Raw genomic sequence first — 15,593 nt, forward strand, 5'->3', positions numbered from 1 at the left:
TGTTCGGCTGAGGATGCCTGTCCGGGCCCTCACCTGTGCCCAGTGCGAGCTCACGGGAGTGACGGGCAACTGGACAAGCTGTGGGGAGGAGGCGTGAGCACAGACCATCTTTCTGGAAATCGATTCGGGGCTGGTGCCACAGGCCTCTGACCCGGTAAGTACAGGTCAGGGAAACCACCCCCGTGTGTGTGAAGATGTGGACAGCAAGTTTACAACAGTGAAAAACCAGGAACGAGAGAAAGAAACACCACGGGAAAAGGAGCCAGATAAAATAGGAAATGTCTCCAGGGAATAACATGCTGACTTTTAAAACAAATGATGCTCGTGAAGGAATTTTAAATGGAAAATGGGAAACACAAGACTGTTTATGCAAGTCGGAGCTCTGCTAGTAAGAATGCCTATGGTTTACAGAGCGGAGATTTAAAGAGAGTAAAAAAAAGACAGAGGGAATAAACACTGAAACATCTCGACACGGACGCTGGCTCGGGGCTGAAGGGATCACGTGCGACCTTTTGTTTTCTTATGTTGTCAGTCTAACTTTTTGCAACTGCCACAAATTAGTTATTACAAACAAAGGCAGCCTGAATGACTTTCACGATGAAGGGACTTTTCTTTTTTTTAGAAGGCTAAGGAGGGGAAGGCCTGTCCAGCTGTGTACGTTCCGACCTACCGCCCTGAGGCTGCCTGGGAACACAGCGCCCCCAGCACATTGTTGGGAGGGGCCCAGCAGCCAGGGCGTCACACGGATGGGAGCTGCTCTGAGCCCGACGGCAGGCTGCAGCCGTCCACGCCAGACACGTGCCAGGCACGCACGCTCTGGACCCCGCAGGGCAGGCCCAGCCCGGGCTCACGTGGGCAGGCTCACGCCGCTCCCAGGGCCCCGAGGCCCGCACAGAGGCCTGTGTGGGGCCTGCCTGTCCCCGTGCCACAGGGGAGGCCGGCAGGGCGCGCGAGGCCCCGTCCGGAACCCACCTTGGTGAAGAGCCTCCACCATTGCCAGTTCCGCAGCTTGAGGTAGGCGGCGCAGTTCCTCTGCAGCACCTTCATGGCCGTCAGCTGCTGCTGCCGCTTGGCGAAGGCCCTGGGGACAGGGGCCCAGTCAGGGCAGGGGGCCGCACACCTCCAGCGGTCGGGAGGCTTTTCCGGGGGAGTCGACCCCGCCCCGCCTGAGATGCCGCAAGACACAAGTGCAGGGAAGGAGCCTGGCCTCGGGGTGGAGTCCGGGGGGTGACCCCGCAGAGGGTGACTGACAAGGACCTAGGTCACCAGGCCACCCTCTTTCGCCAAGAGGCAAGTGAGTTCACGGGGTGAGAGCCCCTTGTAAACTAACTAGATCTGTGTCTGGTGTGACCGCCGGCCACTCAGCAGACGTGCTGACTTCAGCTTCCCACCCTGCTGCCACCCGCCATCGGGGGGCCTTTGATTGGCGGGAAAACGTCAGCAGCCGATGTCCTGCAAAGGTGGGCTTAACGTGTCAACTTAAGGGGCTTTGGGATACACGGAGGCTCCGTTTGTCCAAACACCACAAAGCCATGCTCTGTCTCCCAGGGCTCCCAGCTCACACTGGAACATACGGCCCCAAGCACAGACATCGGGGTTCCGGAGACCAACGTGCAGCCGCCGCACCCACTGCCCTGCAGCAGGTGAGCCCCACTCTCAGAGGAACTGCGCTGGACTCAAGGATGATCTCCTGAGGAGACCAGGGAACTCTGGGCATCGTCCCCACACGAGGGACACGGTGAGGAATACTGGTAAGCAGAACTGTTCGGGGCAGGCGAATCAGGCCCAGAGTCACCCTCTTCCCAGCTGGTCACTTTAAACCTCAGGCAGAAATCCAGAAAGCAGGGGGCATGGAGCTCCACACCTGGGCGTCCCTCAGACTGACGCCGGATCGGCATCAGTGCCCATGCAGCAGGAAAGCTGGGAAGGGCCTGAGCACCGGCAGGCTGGGCAGAGGCGGGCCCCTCCAAGAACTCACTTCCTGGCCAGGTAGCCCCTGCAGCAGGCCTGGAACCCGATGATGACATCCGTGATCTTCAGGTCCCGCTCCTCCTCCAGGTGGGCCAGCACACCAGCCCGGAAGAAGACCTTGCTCTGGCCAATGCGGTACAGGTTGCTATCCAGCTCCAAGGCTTTGATCTAGATGGGAGCAGAGCAGGACACTGACCCTGTGCCACCATGGGGCCCTTGGAACAACGCTGGGAGCCAGCAGTCTGTCCCAGAGAGGCTATCCACCAGCAGCTGTTTCTCTGCTGGGCAGCCCGTCCCCCGGAACCAGAGACAGCGGGGCTCAGAGGATGCTGGGAGGGGCAGGTGGCTTCCCGCACAGGGCAGGTGACGTACCAGACAACTGAAAAACACAGAACCCCGACATCAAAGGGATCTCAGGGTCTTCCCCCCTTCTACCTCCCACCTCCATGCACTGCCATTACGGTCTACCAATGCCCAGCTGGGCCACCCTCAAACCAGAGGGGGCTACGCGTCATCGTTGTCACCAAGACTAGGACACGCTCTGGTTCAGGCCAAGCCCAGACCAAATGCTAATTAGGTGACCCAGGGCTTTAACCTCTATGAGCCCCTGCTTCCTCAGCTGGAAAATGGAAATAATGCTTTCTTTCGTTAGAAGAGAAGTGAAGAAATCAAGCAATAGTGCCTCGTCCACAGTATGGCCGTGAGATCTGAACGGGAAAGCACAGAGCTCAGCACAGGGCCACCCGCACTGTGGACAGAACAGAATGAGTGCCCATTACCATCCCTGAGCAGTCTGCGTACAATGCAGGGCTCTCTTGTTAACCCACCGGGGGAAGGGTCTGCCTGTCTGCCTGTCGGGAGACACAGATTTAGAACAAGCTCTGAAAGTCAAAGCCTGGAACAGGAGAAGTGGGATCCGAGCGAGCTTCGGGGCCCCCAAATGGCCCCGGTCATCCTGGAGAGGCCCTGGGAGAAGACTGGAGAGGAGCCAGCATGGGCATCTTCCCTCCCTGCCCCACCCCTAACCTGGACAGCCACTAACCAAGTCTCCTGGACAGAGGGTGGCCCACACACCCTCCCTGGTCACACCCTCTTTCCCACCAGCTGGTGAGCGCTGGACAGCAGGGAGCGGCCTCCTCCCTCCCATCCCCACCTCCCTATCACCTAACGCAGAGCTTCCCACATAGGACATGTCTGCTTCCTTCTTCCCGCTTCTCTTTCTGACAACCCCCCAGCCCACCCTCTCTCCTCTTTGGAAAGAATGCAGAGGAAAGACAACAGGAGGCAGGGGCCGCTCACCCCTGGGAGGAACACGACACCTATACGGTAGGGAACAGGACGGGGGAATCCGGCCCCAGCTTGGCCACCGAGCCACCAGGGGCTGCCATTCATTCTAGCAGAGTTCAGAGAGCCCGCTGCATGTCAGGCACTGCTCGAAGGGCTGAGAGGAAATGTCCAGAAGCACACACTGCGGGGGCTTGGGGCCGTGCTCCGGGCAGCTGCCCTGGTGGGGAACTGCCCCCTGCTAACCACACTGGGCATGACAATCCAAGGAGACACAGGCAAGAAAGCACGAGAACATGCCCCAAAGGGAGGGAGCAGCTCCCGTCAGAAGCCTGCTGGGGCCGCAGTGTCAGTCTCCACACCGCCCCCGTCCCGCACGCCATCCCTGACCATCCCAGGGCCAAGACGGCTGCTGCACGGGGCGTCCGGCAGAATCAGGACTGGAGCAACGGCAGGACAACAACGTGCAGGCGTCATCCAGTGAAAAGGGCCGTGTCCAGGCACACGGGTGCCGGCCATGCACGTGCACCCGCCAAAGGGCCACCCCCTCCGTGGGAGCCAGAGTGGGCAGTTCTACTCACCATGAGCACACACGCCTGCTTCCCATCCATGAAGCCCTTCGGAATGGAATTTGGTGTGAGGATCTCGTATCTGAGGAAGAAAGAGAAGGCTGGTCAGTCTAGCCCCTTGCTCGGATTCCCCGCGGCCTGGGATGCATGGCTTCCTACAGGACAGCACACGCAGGACTCCCTTCACGGCGTCTCCCAAGGAAGGCAGACATTCAGCAAATCCCACCCTGCTCTTTCCTTAGGCTCAGCGACCCAGAAAGCCTTCACGCGTTCTAGAAAGTGGATGGAAAGTCACACTGGACTGTTTCAGTCAAAGACGAGCTTTAGGCTGGGCTCACCAACTGCTAACGGCCCGGTGTCCGCATCTGCCCCTTTCCCCCGAGGCGCTGCAGGGGCCTCTAACAAGTGGGATGGTCCCGGAAACAGGGGGCTGCATCACGCCAGTAACCGGCCCTGAGCGTAGCCCTTACACACATAGGACCCTATGGTCGATGTCCCACTCGGTCGTCCCCACATGCAGCAAGAAGCCCCAGAGCTCTGGGACCTCCGTTTCTACAAAGTTCCTCGAACACCCAGGTCTCTGGCTGATTCCTCTTTAACTTCCCTTCCGAGATCCTCTAACAGTAGCAAGCAGTGCCAGGCCACCCAGTCACTAGCGGTGACAGCCAGCAAGGTAACAAGACCAGGAAACCCCCTTCTCATACAGAGGGTGGCACAGAGATGAACAGGAGGAGCCGGCCAGACCTCAGCCCTACGGGGATGAGGAAACTGCTCCTGGCCCACGCGGCCCGCCGCAGGAGGGGGAGGCTCCCGGCCGCGGCTCACCTCTGCCGGAACTCCTGGAAGACCACTCTGTTGGGGAAGCCCTGGCGGCAGATCCGGATGCCCTCCAGGACCCCGTTGCAGCGCAGCTGGTCCAGCACGAGGTGGGGATCCAGTTTGCCAGCCTGGAGAAAGAAACACACACGTGTGGTCTTGAGTCGCTACCTGGCGTGGCCAGAGAAAGGCAGGGCAGGCCCCTCGTGGCTCAACGGAGTACACACCCCCAGGAGTGGGAGTCCCAGCAGCCCACAGGTACCCAGTCCGGGTCCGGGAAAGGCTCCAGGGAGCCAGGCACCCAGCAGGCAGGCCGGCCGCAACTGCAGCCTGTTTGCTCAGGGTGCCTTGTGCGGTGCCACGGTAGGTCTCTGCTGAGGCTCCTGAGAGACACCACTTCTGCTCAGGGAGACAGACAGGGGCCCAGCACCCGCACCTTCTTCTCGTGGTTGGGGATGATGCAGCGGACGAAGTTGGGGTTGGTGTTCCTCAGTGTGGCCATCAGCTTGGCCAGCTGCTCCTTGTAGAGCTGGCCCACGGTCCGGAACATGCCCTTCCGCGTCTTGAAGGCCCCGGGCAGCGCCGTTTCCGACATGCCGGCCACCTGGTCCAGGCCGATGATGCGGTCCACTGCAGAGATCACCCAAAAAGCACATGAATGCCCAGTGGTCCTGGGCGGGGGTGGTGGTGGAGGGACAGGAGAGACAGACACCGGGACAGGAGGAGGAGAGACTACAGAACAGCGAGACCGTTTCTACGCAGAATCTACACAGAGGGCTAAGGTCAACTCCAAACGTTTAGCAAACTTGACTTTGTGAACAGGAGGCAGGAAAGGGTTTGGAAAGCCTGCAAAGCCACGGGCGGGGGGTGGTGGGAGCGGTCCAATGGCTAACCCCACATTCCTATCACCCATCTTCAGCACACTGGACAAGCTCCTATTCCCAGAGAGATGTAATAAAGCTGCAAGGATCTCAGAATGGCGAGCCTGGTGACATCACTAGGCTGCCTCTAACGAGGTGTTAACACTTGACCTACAAAATCCTGTTGTTTCATAGTCCCACTAAAAAAAAAAAAAAAAAAAAAAAAACAGTATTCTGAAATCACACTGACCTCTACCTAAGGGCACAGAGCTGGGAGTTAGAAAGTAGGAGCCGTAAAGCTACCTGCCACAGTTATTAGGACTCGACGATTCCTGCATTGTCTGGAGGCCTGCGCAGAGCCCTCTAAACCAGGGGCCTAGAGCAGCACACGGCATGAGGAGCAGAGAGGTCACAAGAAGTGTGCGTGCAGACCCCTTCCTGCTCCTGTGTCTCACTGGGTCTCCTAGCTCTCAAACACCCTCCCGGGAGGTAGCCCTCGGCACCGTGGCGCATGCCCAGAGCAAAGAAGGAACCGCTTCCTCCGACGTGAACGCAAAGAACAAGCAAGCCCAACCACAGCGGCTGGGGGCCGGAGGGCCGTTTTAAGCAAGAGCCAGTATTAGAAGCCTTCGGCTGCTGGATGTAAAAGCTAAGGGCTCTGTGATGAAGTCTGCTTCCTATTCTTTTGTGGCCAGACCTCTAGGATTTATGTGAAAATAGAAAAAAGAACAGGTGCTCAAGACAGGAGCCAGGAGCGAGGATAGACCCGTTGAACCAGTCAATTAAACCGGGAGGCCTTTCTGACCTCACGCACCCAGGGCCCATTTCACTGGCTACCGAAGGCTTCCGGGGAGTGGGCGGCTTGTGAAGACCACTCAGGTTGCCCAGAGGAAGGGTGAATGTGCCCCATGATAACCAGCCGTTTGCGTCCTGCCCCTGGAGGCTCGGCCCAGAAGGAGCAGGCCCCTGCTGAGCGCGCTGAACGAAAGCACAAAGACTATCCTCGCTTTCGGGTGCACGCACACACAGCAGGGCGCACGACTCCTCGACCTCGTGCTGAGACACCCGTAGCCACTCAAGCAGCAAGATGGCGTTGAGGGGCAGCTCTGAGGAGGGTATGAATTTTTAGGCTGGAGTTTCCCCCCCACCCCCCATTTCAAGATGCAGATGGACAGCCTGCCCACAAGCCAGGGGCAGACCGGGGAAAGGGACAGGCAGGCAGGCAGGAAGAGCCACGGGGTCAGAACACTCAGCAGAAGCGCACCTCACGCAGCCCTGCAAGCAGCACACACGAGGGCCAGCACTCAGGGTGGCCAGTCACCTGGTTCTAGGTGGAGAATGGGAAAGCGGTGATAGAAATAGGCTCTCTGAGTGCTCTCCATCTCTGCAACAGAGAGGTTAAAGCAAAACCAGGCAGAGGAAAGGAGGAACCAACAGAAGCAAGGAAAGAGAACTCCAGAGCCACGGAGAGGTGGAACCGCAGGACGGGAAACCCGCGGGCCAAGGTTCTGGGCCGCCATGACATTCCCACGGGTGCAGGTCCGGCCCTGGTCCCGGGACCGCAGGAAAGGCGGGAAGAGGCCGGCCATGGCCAGGGGAGGCAGGGGGTGGGGGCAAAGGGCGTACCATCCTTCCAGAGCTCCGAGACGAACTTGTCGGAGGACTGGTGCAGAAGCGTGGCGATATTGTCATTCAGGGGGTCCATGTTCTTCATCAGCCACTCGTCCGCCTTGTAGTCAACCTGCGAGAGTCAGGGGCCGGAGTCACAGGCTGCTCTGGGGACACAAGCTCTGACAAGCGCCCCGAAAACCAGCTGACCCCACGGGCGCCAACACCCCTGGAGCTGGTATGTCCTGCCCCAAGAAAGAAATGAGCGAGGAGGGCAGCAGGGGGGGAACGTTCTCGGCGGTGGGACGTGGAACAGCGAAAAACTACCCACGACACCGATATCCAGCAATGGGGGGCTGCCTGAGAAATTTAGGTTGTGGTGATAAAATATCCTGTTTTTAATTTTTTTTTAAGGTAATATAAACATAAAGAAAAAAAAATCCTGGCAGGACATAACCAAAATGTTATAGTATTTCTTTTAGTAACGGGGCAAGGATTTTGGCTTTATCTTTTCAGGATGCCCAAGTTTTCTCAGAGCTTGTATTATTATTTTCTGAAATATGTTCTTCATGAGTCATCCATTGCACTTTCACTGCAAAGACCCCAGAACGATCTGGAGCGCAGGCCACCTTGGCCTCCCTCTTCCTAACCCACAGCACGGCTCAGAGGTGACCGCTGTTCTGGGGCCCCTTCTGGAAGTGCTCCCACAGGTGTGCTGCTGTCAGCGACGACGTGTGTGATGCTTGCTTCTTGCTACCTCCAGGGAGGCGATGAAGCCCCAGACACCACATCCCTGGCCATCTGGCTGCCTGGGCACAGCCAGCATGCTTGCCCCCGCCCCCAGGCGTGGACACACGTGGCCAGTTCCACCGTTCAGGCTCACACCGATGGGCTTTCCGGCATGGCTGGTTTTTTGCAATATGAATAATACTGCAATAAAAGCCCCATGAGCAGCTCTGCAAGTGCATTTCTAACACACAGAGAAGTGGAAATGCGGCTCAGGGATGTTGCCTTAGGTAACTATAGAAACGGGGTTGGTTGTTTCAGGGGTTTGTTTTTTTTTAATGGGTGTTTTCAAAGCCAAGAGCCGTGTGCTTCAGCACCAGCAGGAACCAGACGAGCTCCGTGGGAGAGGCTGGGCTGCAGGGGGGCCGCGTGCAGGAGCAGTGGGCAGGGACCAGGGCGGGGACCAGGTGTGGCTCGGAGCAGGCCGTGACAGCTCGTGGCTCACCTAGCCTGACTCCTCGCACATTCTGGCGCAACTGTTAGGAGCTTCAAGCAAGGAACACAGAACTTGCTGAAACCAGCTTTATTCTAAGTACAGATCTCTGAGGACTCAGGACACCCCTCTTCAGTTCGAGATGAGGGCAGTTTTGCCATTCTGTGGCTGGGCAGCCTCGGCCATTAACAAAGCTGTCACCCACTGTCATGGCTCCCCACCAGGCCACTATGCCCACCCCATGTCTGGCGATGTGTAGAGACCTTTTTGTCACATCTAGGGAGAGTGCTACTGACCTCTGGTGGGTAGAAGCCAAGAGTGCAGCTAGACATTCCCCAATGAGCACAACAGTTGGGAACACCGCAGACAGCGCGGCCGGCGACGACAGGTGTGCAGGGCCCGAGTGGCCTCGCCTAGAGCACTGACCTGCGCCAAGCACCGGGCCGCACGAGCTCACTGAATACACGTAACGCTGCACGGCGGTGCTTACTGGTTTTCCAGATGAGGTGACGGAGGCTCAGAGAGGTTAATTGGCCCCAAGTCACACCACTTAGGGGTGGCAGGGTTCTAATTCAAACCCCAGCATCTGCCTTTAGCACAGATCTCCCTTCCACACCCAGAAAATGCACCTAATGACAAGACCCCCGAGACTGCTGCGAGCCCCTCGTACAATATCGCACAGGACGGGGCTCTCGCAAGGCAGGAGAGCCGCGTGGATGCTGATTCCTGCCACGGGGCACCCCGCTGGATGAGTCACGAGACAGGCACTGTCCCCTGCCCCGCCCCCAGGGCTGCCCAGCTCCTCTGTCATCCCCACCTCCCTGGAGGAGGACCAGCCGTGCATGTGCTCGCCTCACCTTGCCTGCATAGTGGATGATGCAGAAATCAGCTTTGTCCTTCAGCTGCTTGGGCTTCTGGAACTTGGGGTGGGTGCCCTGTTCCTGTACCACCTTCTCTACGAAGCTCTTGTCGGTGGCTTTGGGGAACCAGCACTCCTCGTCCAGCAGGGCCAGGATGCCAGGGGGCCCTGCCTGGGAAAAACACAGCAACACACAGGTGAGTAGGACCTGGAGGCCCACCCCACCCCTGCCCTCACAAGAAGCCGGAGGTCAGGACTGAGAACCCGCAGAATCAGCAGAGGGTGGGCGGCACTTGTCCCCATAGAGGGCATAAAAAGAAGCATTAGCAGAACTCAACTCAAGAATTCTAGTCTAGGGGCACAGTCATTAAGCATCTGCCTTCGGCTCAGGGCATGATCCCAGCGTCCTGGGATCGAGCCCCGCATCAGGCTCCCTGCTCCACTGGGAAGTCTACGTCTTCCTCTCCCACTCCCCCTGCTTGTGTTCCCTCTCTCACTGGCTGTCTGTCAAATAAATAAATAAAATCTTTAAAAAAAAAAAAAAAAGAAGAACAACAACAACAACAACAACAACTCTAGTCTAGGGGCACCTGGCTGGCTCAGTGGGTAGGGCATATGACTCTTGACCTCAGGGTCATGGGTTCGAGCCCCACCTTGGACATAGAGCCCACTTAAAAATACATATATAAATAAGGTTCTAATTTAAAAAGAAACTTATGAGGTCTGGGTGTGGCTGACACACTTTAACCAGATGATCCATCACGGAGTTTCAAAAGCTTAGTGCCCCGGAAATCACCTGGTAGGTTTGATGGGTGTGTGCCAGGGCCCACACGCCCGGGGGGCTGCCCTCAACAGGCACCTTCCCTCCTTGGAGCAACTCTGAGACACCTCCCCCCATGCTGTGTCTGCACCACGATGTGGTAAGATGTGAGACATGGGGCAAGTCCTCCGAGGAAGCCCCCGGAGCCCCAGCAGCACACTGAATTGATAAGAAGAGATTGAAACGCTGTGGAGCCTGGTGCCCGGCCGACAAGACTCAAAGCCGGATGGGATCTTACTCACTGGAAAACTCAACTGATTTAAGAAAAACTCATCACAAAAGTCAAGTGCTTCACGTTAGGATCATGAATCGTTTCAACCCCTGCCCCCGCCTCAACGAACACTTCCAAGTGCACCAGCTCCCTCTGAGATCTTCCAGCTAACTGGCATTTCGGTGTAACTCTGGCTGTACCCATTTTCAGCAGCTCAGCACTCTGGAAGATGTGAGTTCAGTGCTTTAACTCAATCGAGAGAGAACCCAGAACAAGAAACCGCTCAGGCTCCATGAAGGAGCATATCCTGTCCAACCTTAAAACCCAAGCAGGTGACCCAGCCGCACCTGCAAAAGCTTTCGTGATGAAATGAGGGGAAAGGGGAGGGCTCTCCGGCTACCACCGCCCACCAACAGCCAACGCTGTGGGACGGAAGCTCTGGCGCCGAGTTAGTCCTAAAGGCGGGCAGACTCGGCTCCTGTACCGGGAACAGCACTTAACACCCTGGCTCTGCCCAAGGCCACGCCGCAGCAAAAGCACCTGGGGACAGGATGTTCTAACATAAAAGCAGCCTGTTTCTTTAAGACAAAGAAAGCCTTATCGAGCCCACCCCTCAGGTAAACACTGGGTGGTCTTCTGGGACTGAAGACAGGATACCTGGGCACCAGCCACAGCCCCACCTGGTTGGCAGCTGGGCGAGTCCCCCAGGCACCAGATCTGAGCCCAAGGGCCTATTCCTGCAGCTGGCATTGACAGGGAGAGGAACCGGACGCATGCCCCCCTGAGGGGACAAGTGACAAGCCAGGTGTGAGGTCAGAACAGGTCTGGCACTTACTGGCTTCTCGATGAGGTCGATGCAGGGCTGCAGGTCGAGGCCGAAGTCAATGAAGTTCCACTCGATGCCCTCGCGCTGGTACTCCTCCTGCTCCAGGATGAACATGGTGTGGTTGAAGAGCTGCTGCAGCTTCTCGTTGGTGTAGTTGATGCACAGCTGCTCGAAGGAGTTCAGCTGCAGGGAGAGAGCGCTGCGTCAGAGGGTGCCCGCCCTCCCGCCACGAAGCCGCGGCTCCTCGGGGAAGAGTGGGACGGGTGTTCAGGATGGACCTCCTTGGGCAGCTCGGTGCTGGCCCCCAGGGAGCCCAGAAGAGCAGGCGTCTTCCCTTAATCAAACCCACTTCCTGGGGCCCATGGATCTTTCTAGAAGTTTGGTAAGGCCTCTTTCAGAACAAAGTTTGAAAGTGAATAAAACAGATCGACTAATTACAAAGGAAAAAAGTTACATTGAAATGTAATTCTCAAAATACTGTGCCATACGAATACATGGTGCTTTATTATTAATAAACGAAGCTGTGGGCTTCGTGACTTCCAGGAGTTTGAGGTAGATGAGCGCAAAGGACGTCTGAGTTCAGGACCTCTCTGGATCCTTCCATGGACCCCAGGTTAAGAACGCCTGATCTACTGCAAGTATCACTTTTCCAGCCAGACCTGTCTTCACAGGCAGAGAGCGTCTTGTCCAACCCTCAATAAATAGTCGCTGGAAGAGTAAAGCTCAGAAAGCACCTGCCCGTGAAGGCTCCCAGGATACCTGCTAGAAGGTCCTGTTCTCTCTAGCTCTACCGGTTGGGAACAGGAGTGCTTGCTGGAACTTAAAACACGCCCAACTGATGTGTCCTGTCTCCACGCAAGCGAGGAGCTGGCCCACTCAGAATGCCATGGGACCACAGGAAAGAAGATTCCTCGGCCAGGGAGAAGGGGCCAAGAGAGCACAAGTGAGGAGCTCACATCGAAGATCTCGAAGCCAGCGATGTCCAGGATGCCGATGAAAGAGGCGCCCTGCCTCTTGGTCTTGTCCAGAGCCTTGTTGATCCGCAGCACCAGCCAGCGGAACATTCGCTCATAGGTGGCCTTGGCCAAAGCCTCGATGGCAAAGTCAGCCTGGGGTGGGGGAAGGGAGGGGACACACCCAGGGAGACAGAAGGTCAGATACAAGGAACGTTTAAATCTTATAACCCTTTGCTCCAGTCACTCCACCTTCGCCCGCCCCCCCAACCCCCGCCCCGAGACAGCCCTAAGGATAGAAGAAAAAGCTTTGCACACAAATACGGTCATTGCAATGTTATTTATAATGACCCAAATTTGCAACAACTTAGATGCCCGACAACACAGGCATAGCATGAAGTACTTAGACATTTACAAAACCTTAAGATAAAAAGGGACACACTGAGGTATCTACAGAAAAAATGATAAGACGTTTGAGGTTTCCTTCAAATAATGCATGTGGGAGGTGGGGGCATAAGATTAATGATGAGCCAAGACTGGCCGGGAATCAGGAACCCTTGAAGCTGCCCATGCAACCGGCATATGGGGCTCATTACACTATCCTATTTTGCAAATGCTGGAGCAGTTCCACAATAAAAACCCAGGGTGACAACTAAGTTTTAGAAAGAAAAAGCCTTAGGGCGCCTGGGTGGCTCAGCTGGTTGAGTATCCGACCCTTGATCTCAGCTCAGGCCTTGATCTCAGCGTTGAGTTCAAACCCCGCGTTGGGCTCCAGGCTGGCATGGAGCCTACTTCAAATAACTAACTAACTAACTAACTAAATAAATAAATAAATAAAAATGTTTTAAACACAAACAAAAAACCTTGCAGGAAATAAAGAGCCACCCAATATCTGTCACTGGCCAGGACTGTGACCATTTTGTTTCTTTTTCTAGATTTTTCTCTATTTTCTGAATCCTAAGTGTTCATATAGTAGTTTCATACTGGAAAAAATAAAGGTTCTTTAATTATTAGGGAAATGAACAGTTGGTAATAATTATGCACGCTGTCTTTTGAAAACAACGCTCTTGGTCGTGGTAGGACGGCTCCGCAGGGCGTCGCCCACAGGCCCATGGGCCCACAGCCACCAGTGTGGGGTACCGTGGACGGCACCCCTAGGAAAAAGAACTCATCAATGTGAACTTCAAAGTATTTTTGAGAGGTGGGAGTACAGCACCTTAAAAACGCCCACCACTAGGGGCAACAGAGGGGTCTGGCTGGGGAAGGACCCCAGCTCCCGGGGGAGGCAGGCACACTCATGAGGCACAGCCGAGGGAAGATGCCACTGTCTCTCACCACGCACGAGACAGCAGGTGGTGGAGAGACAGCCGCTCGGCACGGGCTTCGAGGACAGTGGGTGCCGCCGTCCTGGTATCAGAATGAGTTGTGCTAGAGAAACAGCAAGTCCTCGCTTTACTCTATCCCCGCACAGAACATGCCTCCACACTTGTCGACCAGTCAGTGTCAATGCCGACTCGATGCAAAGGGGCACAACCTAACCACAGCCCTTTCCAAGCCAGTGGCCCCGGGCCACTGGGCCACTAGGCCTCTGGCAGCATACTGACCCTCTGGGGCCAGTTTTCCCATGTTCTCACTGGGGGTAAACACCACCTTGCTCCCCGAATTGCTGCCAGGACTGAATGAGGGACCCAGGCAAGGTGCCTATCACAGCAATGGCCCAGAGCGGGCCCCAAACCGGCCGCTGCAGCGACCCTGCTAGGAAGGCAGCCCGATCTCCCTCCCACCCCCCCACCCCCACCCACCTACCCCCAATCACACCCCCCCCCACCCCAGGCCAGAGGGCATACCTGCTCCTTAGTCTGCGCCTTCTGGACGTAGTCCCGTCCCACCTTGATGCGCGGGGTGAGGATTCCTCTGGTGAAATCCGTCACATTGATACCCAAGAGGTGGGACACTTTCTGGGCAGCTGTGATTCAAAGAGTAAAGAAGGGAGGACTAAGAAGTTTTAATTAAACCCAAGAGAGTAAGTCCCTCTGCTCCACCGAGAGGTGGTAACTGAGAGATCATTACCAGGACAACTGGCTCCAGGCCCTTCGTCAGCAGGGCGCAGAATGCCCAGCTCTCCCCCTCAGACCCCATGGCTGTGCCACCTCCTCACTGGGGGCCCAGGGCCGGTTCCCCTGCACATTCCTGGCCACACGGTGCGTGTGGAAGTGGGTCCTACCCACGAACAGGACTGGGAGGAACAGCCTGCCCACCCCGACCCCAGTGCTAGGGGCCGCAACAGCACACGTCCCCTGGTAACATCTTTTATAATCCAAACACGTATGTATTATGTTTTTTCAGAAGCCCCAAGAAGAGCACATTAAGGCCAACAGCTTAAATGGGGTCATCTGCAGTAACGCAGGGAACGGCAGCGGCCGCGGAGCAGACGTGGGGATGGCAGCCGTCCACGGTCCTAACGTGTTCAGGGGAAGGCGCGCAAGATCCCGCGGCAGCAGAAATCACTGTTCTACTAACTGGAACAACTGGTTTGGCCCCCAGAATGATGGAGGGAAACCCACATCCATTCGAGCAAGGGCTTTCCTAACTCCTGAAGCTCACTCCCTGAAGACACACCAGAGTCACATTCGTGTATATTTTATTTAAAAAAAATACAGAGCGTGGGGTGCCTGGGGGGCTCAGTTGCTTCAGCTCAGGTCACGATCCTGGGGTCCTGGGATCGAGCCCCGAATCGGGCTCCCTGCTCAGCAGACAGCCTGCTTCTCCCTCTCCCAGTCCCCCTGCTTGTGTTCCCTCTCTCGCTGGCTGTCTCTCTCTCTATCAAATAAATAAATAAAATCTTAAAAAAAAAAAAAATACAGAGCGATAGCCAGCCATGAATACACATAAAATGAAAAAGAAAGGATTGGCTGGAATTCCTGTAAGACTTCTTCTCCGTAGGAAACCCAAGCCCAGACCACGGGCCCCGTGTTCCAGGTGATAGGACCAGCATTACCTGTGTTGTCCGGCATGGACGCCTGGTCGGTATTACGCTCCTTCTTGAAGACGATGTTGCCGAGCTGAAGGACGCCCGAGATGACTCGCAGCAAGCCTTTGGGGGGCGATCAAAGGCAGCTCAGAACCAGGGGGGGATTGGAATAGCCCCTGGGTGGAGGCAGTTACTTCCCCAGGGGCCCCTGAACAGGACAAGCCACACGGTGGCCCAGCCACCCTGGAGAGCTCACTACCAGGGCCTCTGGCAGGCCTTGGCTTAGGAAGCCCTATGCTTAGACCCGAGCTCTGTTAAAACTCCCAAAACTTCTAAATCAGGACCAAGAACATGCCTCTGGCCTCAGGGCCCACTTGCCTTTTTCTATAAATGAAGTTCTATCAGACAAAACTGTGCCCACCATTTACATACTGTCTGTGGCTGAGCCAATGTGGCTCCAACCCTCAGGCTAGAGAACAGAGCATATTCTCCCTCTCCCCCAACCTTTTGCAAATAAAGCCACAGGCTTCTCTACCCTCCTTCTGGGGAAACAGGGAGACATGGGCATGTTCCACCAATGCAGGGATCCCAGCCCCGGCCCCTTTCCATACTCCACTGAGACAGAG

At 56.3% G+C, this 15,593-nt stretch overlaps 1 protein-coding gene across 1 annotated transcript in view; it reads right to left on the reverse strand.

The window, feature by feature from the left end:
- Nucleotides 1-15,593, reverse strand: part of MYH9 (myosin heavy chain 9) — an 89,426-nt gene that overhangs the window by 18,140 nt on the left and 55,693 nt on the right. Inside the window, 11 exon segments of the mRNA XM_040637468.1 lie at nucleotides 973-1,081; nucleotides 1,979-2,139; nucleotides 3,837-3,906; nucleotides 4,650-4,771; nucleotides 5,077-5,270; nucleotides 7,127-7,241; nucleotides 9,185-9,358; nucleotides 11,053-11,226; nucleotides 12,000-12,152; nucleotides 13,844-13,962; nucleotides 14,995-15,090. Coding sequence (XP_040493402.1) covers nucleotides 973-1,081; nucleotides 1,979-2,139; nucleotides 3,837-3,906; nucleotides 4,650-4,771; nucleotides 5,077-5,270; nucleotides 7,127-7,241; nucleotides 9,185-9,358; nucleotides 11,053-11,226; nucleotides 12,000-12,152; nucleotides 13,844-13,962; nucleotides 14,995-15,090 — 1,487 coding nt within the window.

The sequence above is a fragment of the Ursus maritimus genome, unplaced genomic scaffold (assembly GCF_017311325.1).
Source record: "Ursus maritimus isolate PB19 unplaced genomic scaffold, ASM1731132v1 scaffold_21, whole genome shotgun sequence".
Lineage (NCBI taxonomy): Eukaryota > Metazoa > Chordata > Mammalia > Carnivora > Ursidae > Ursus > Ursus maritimus.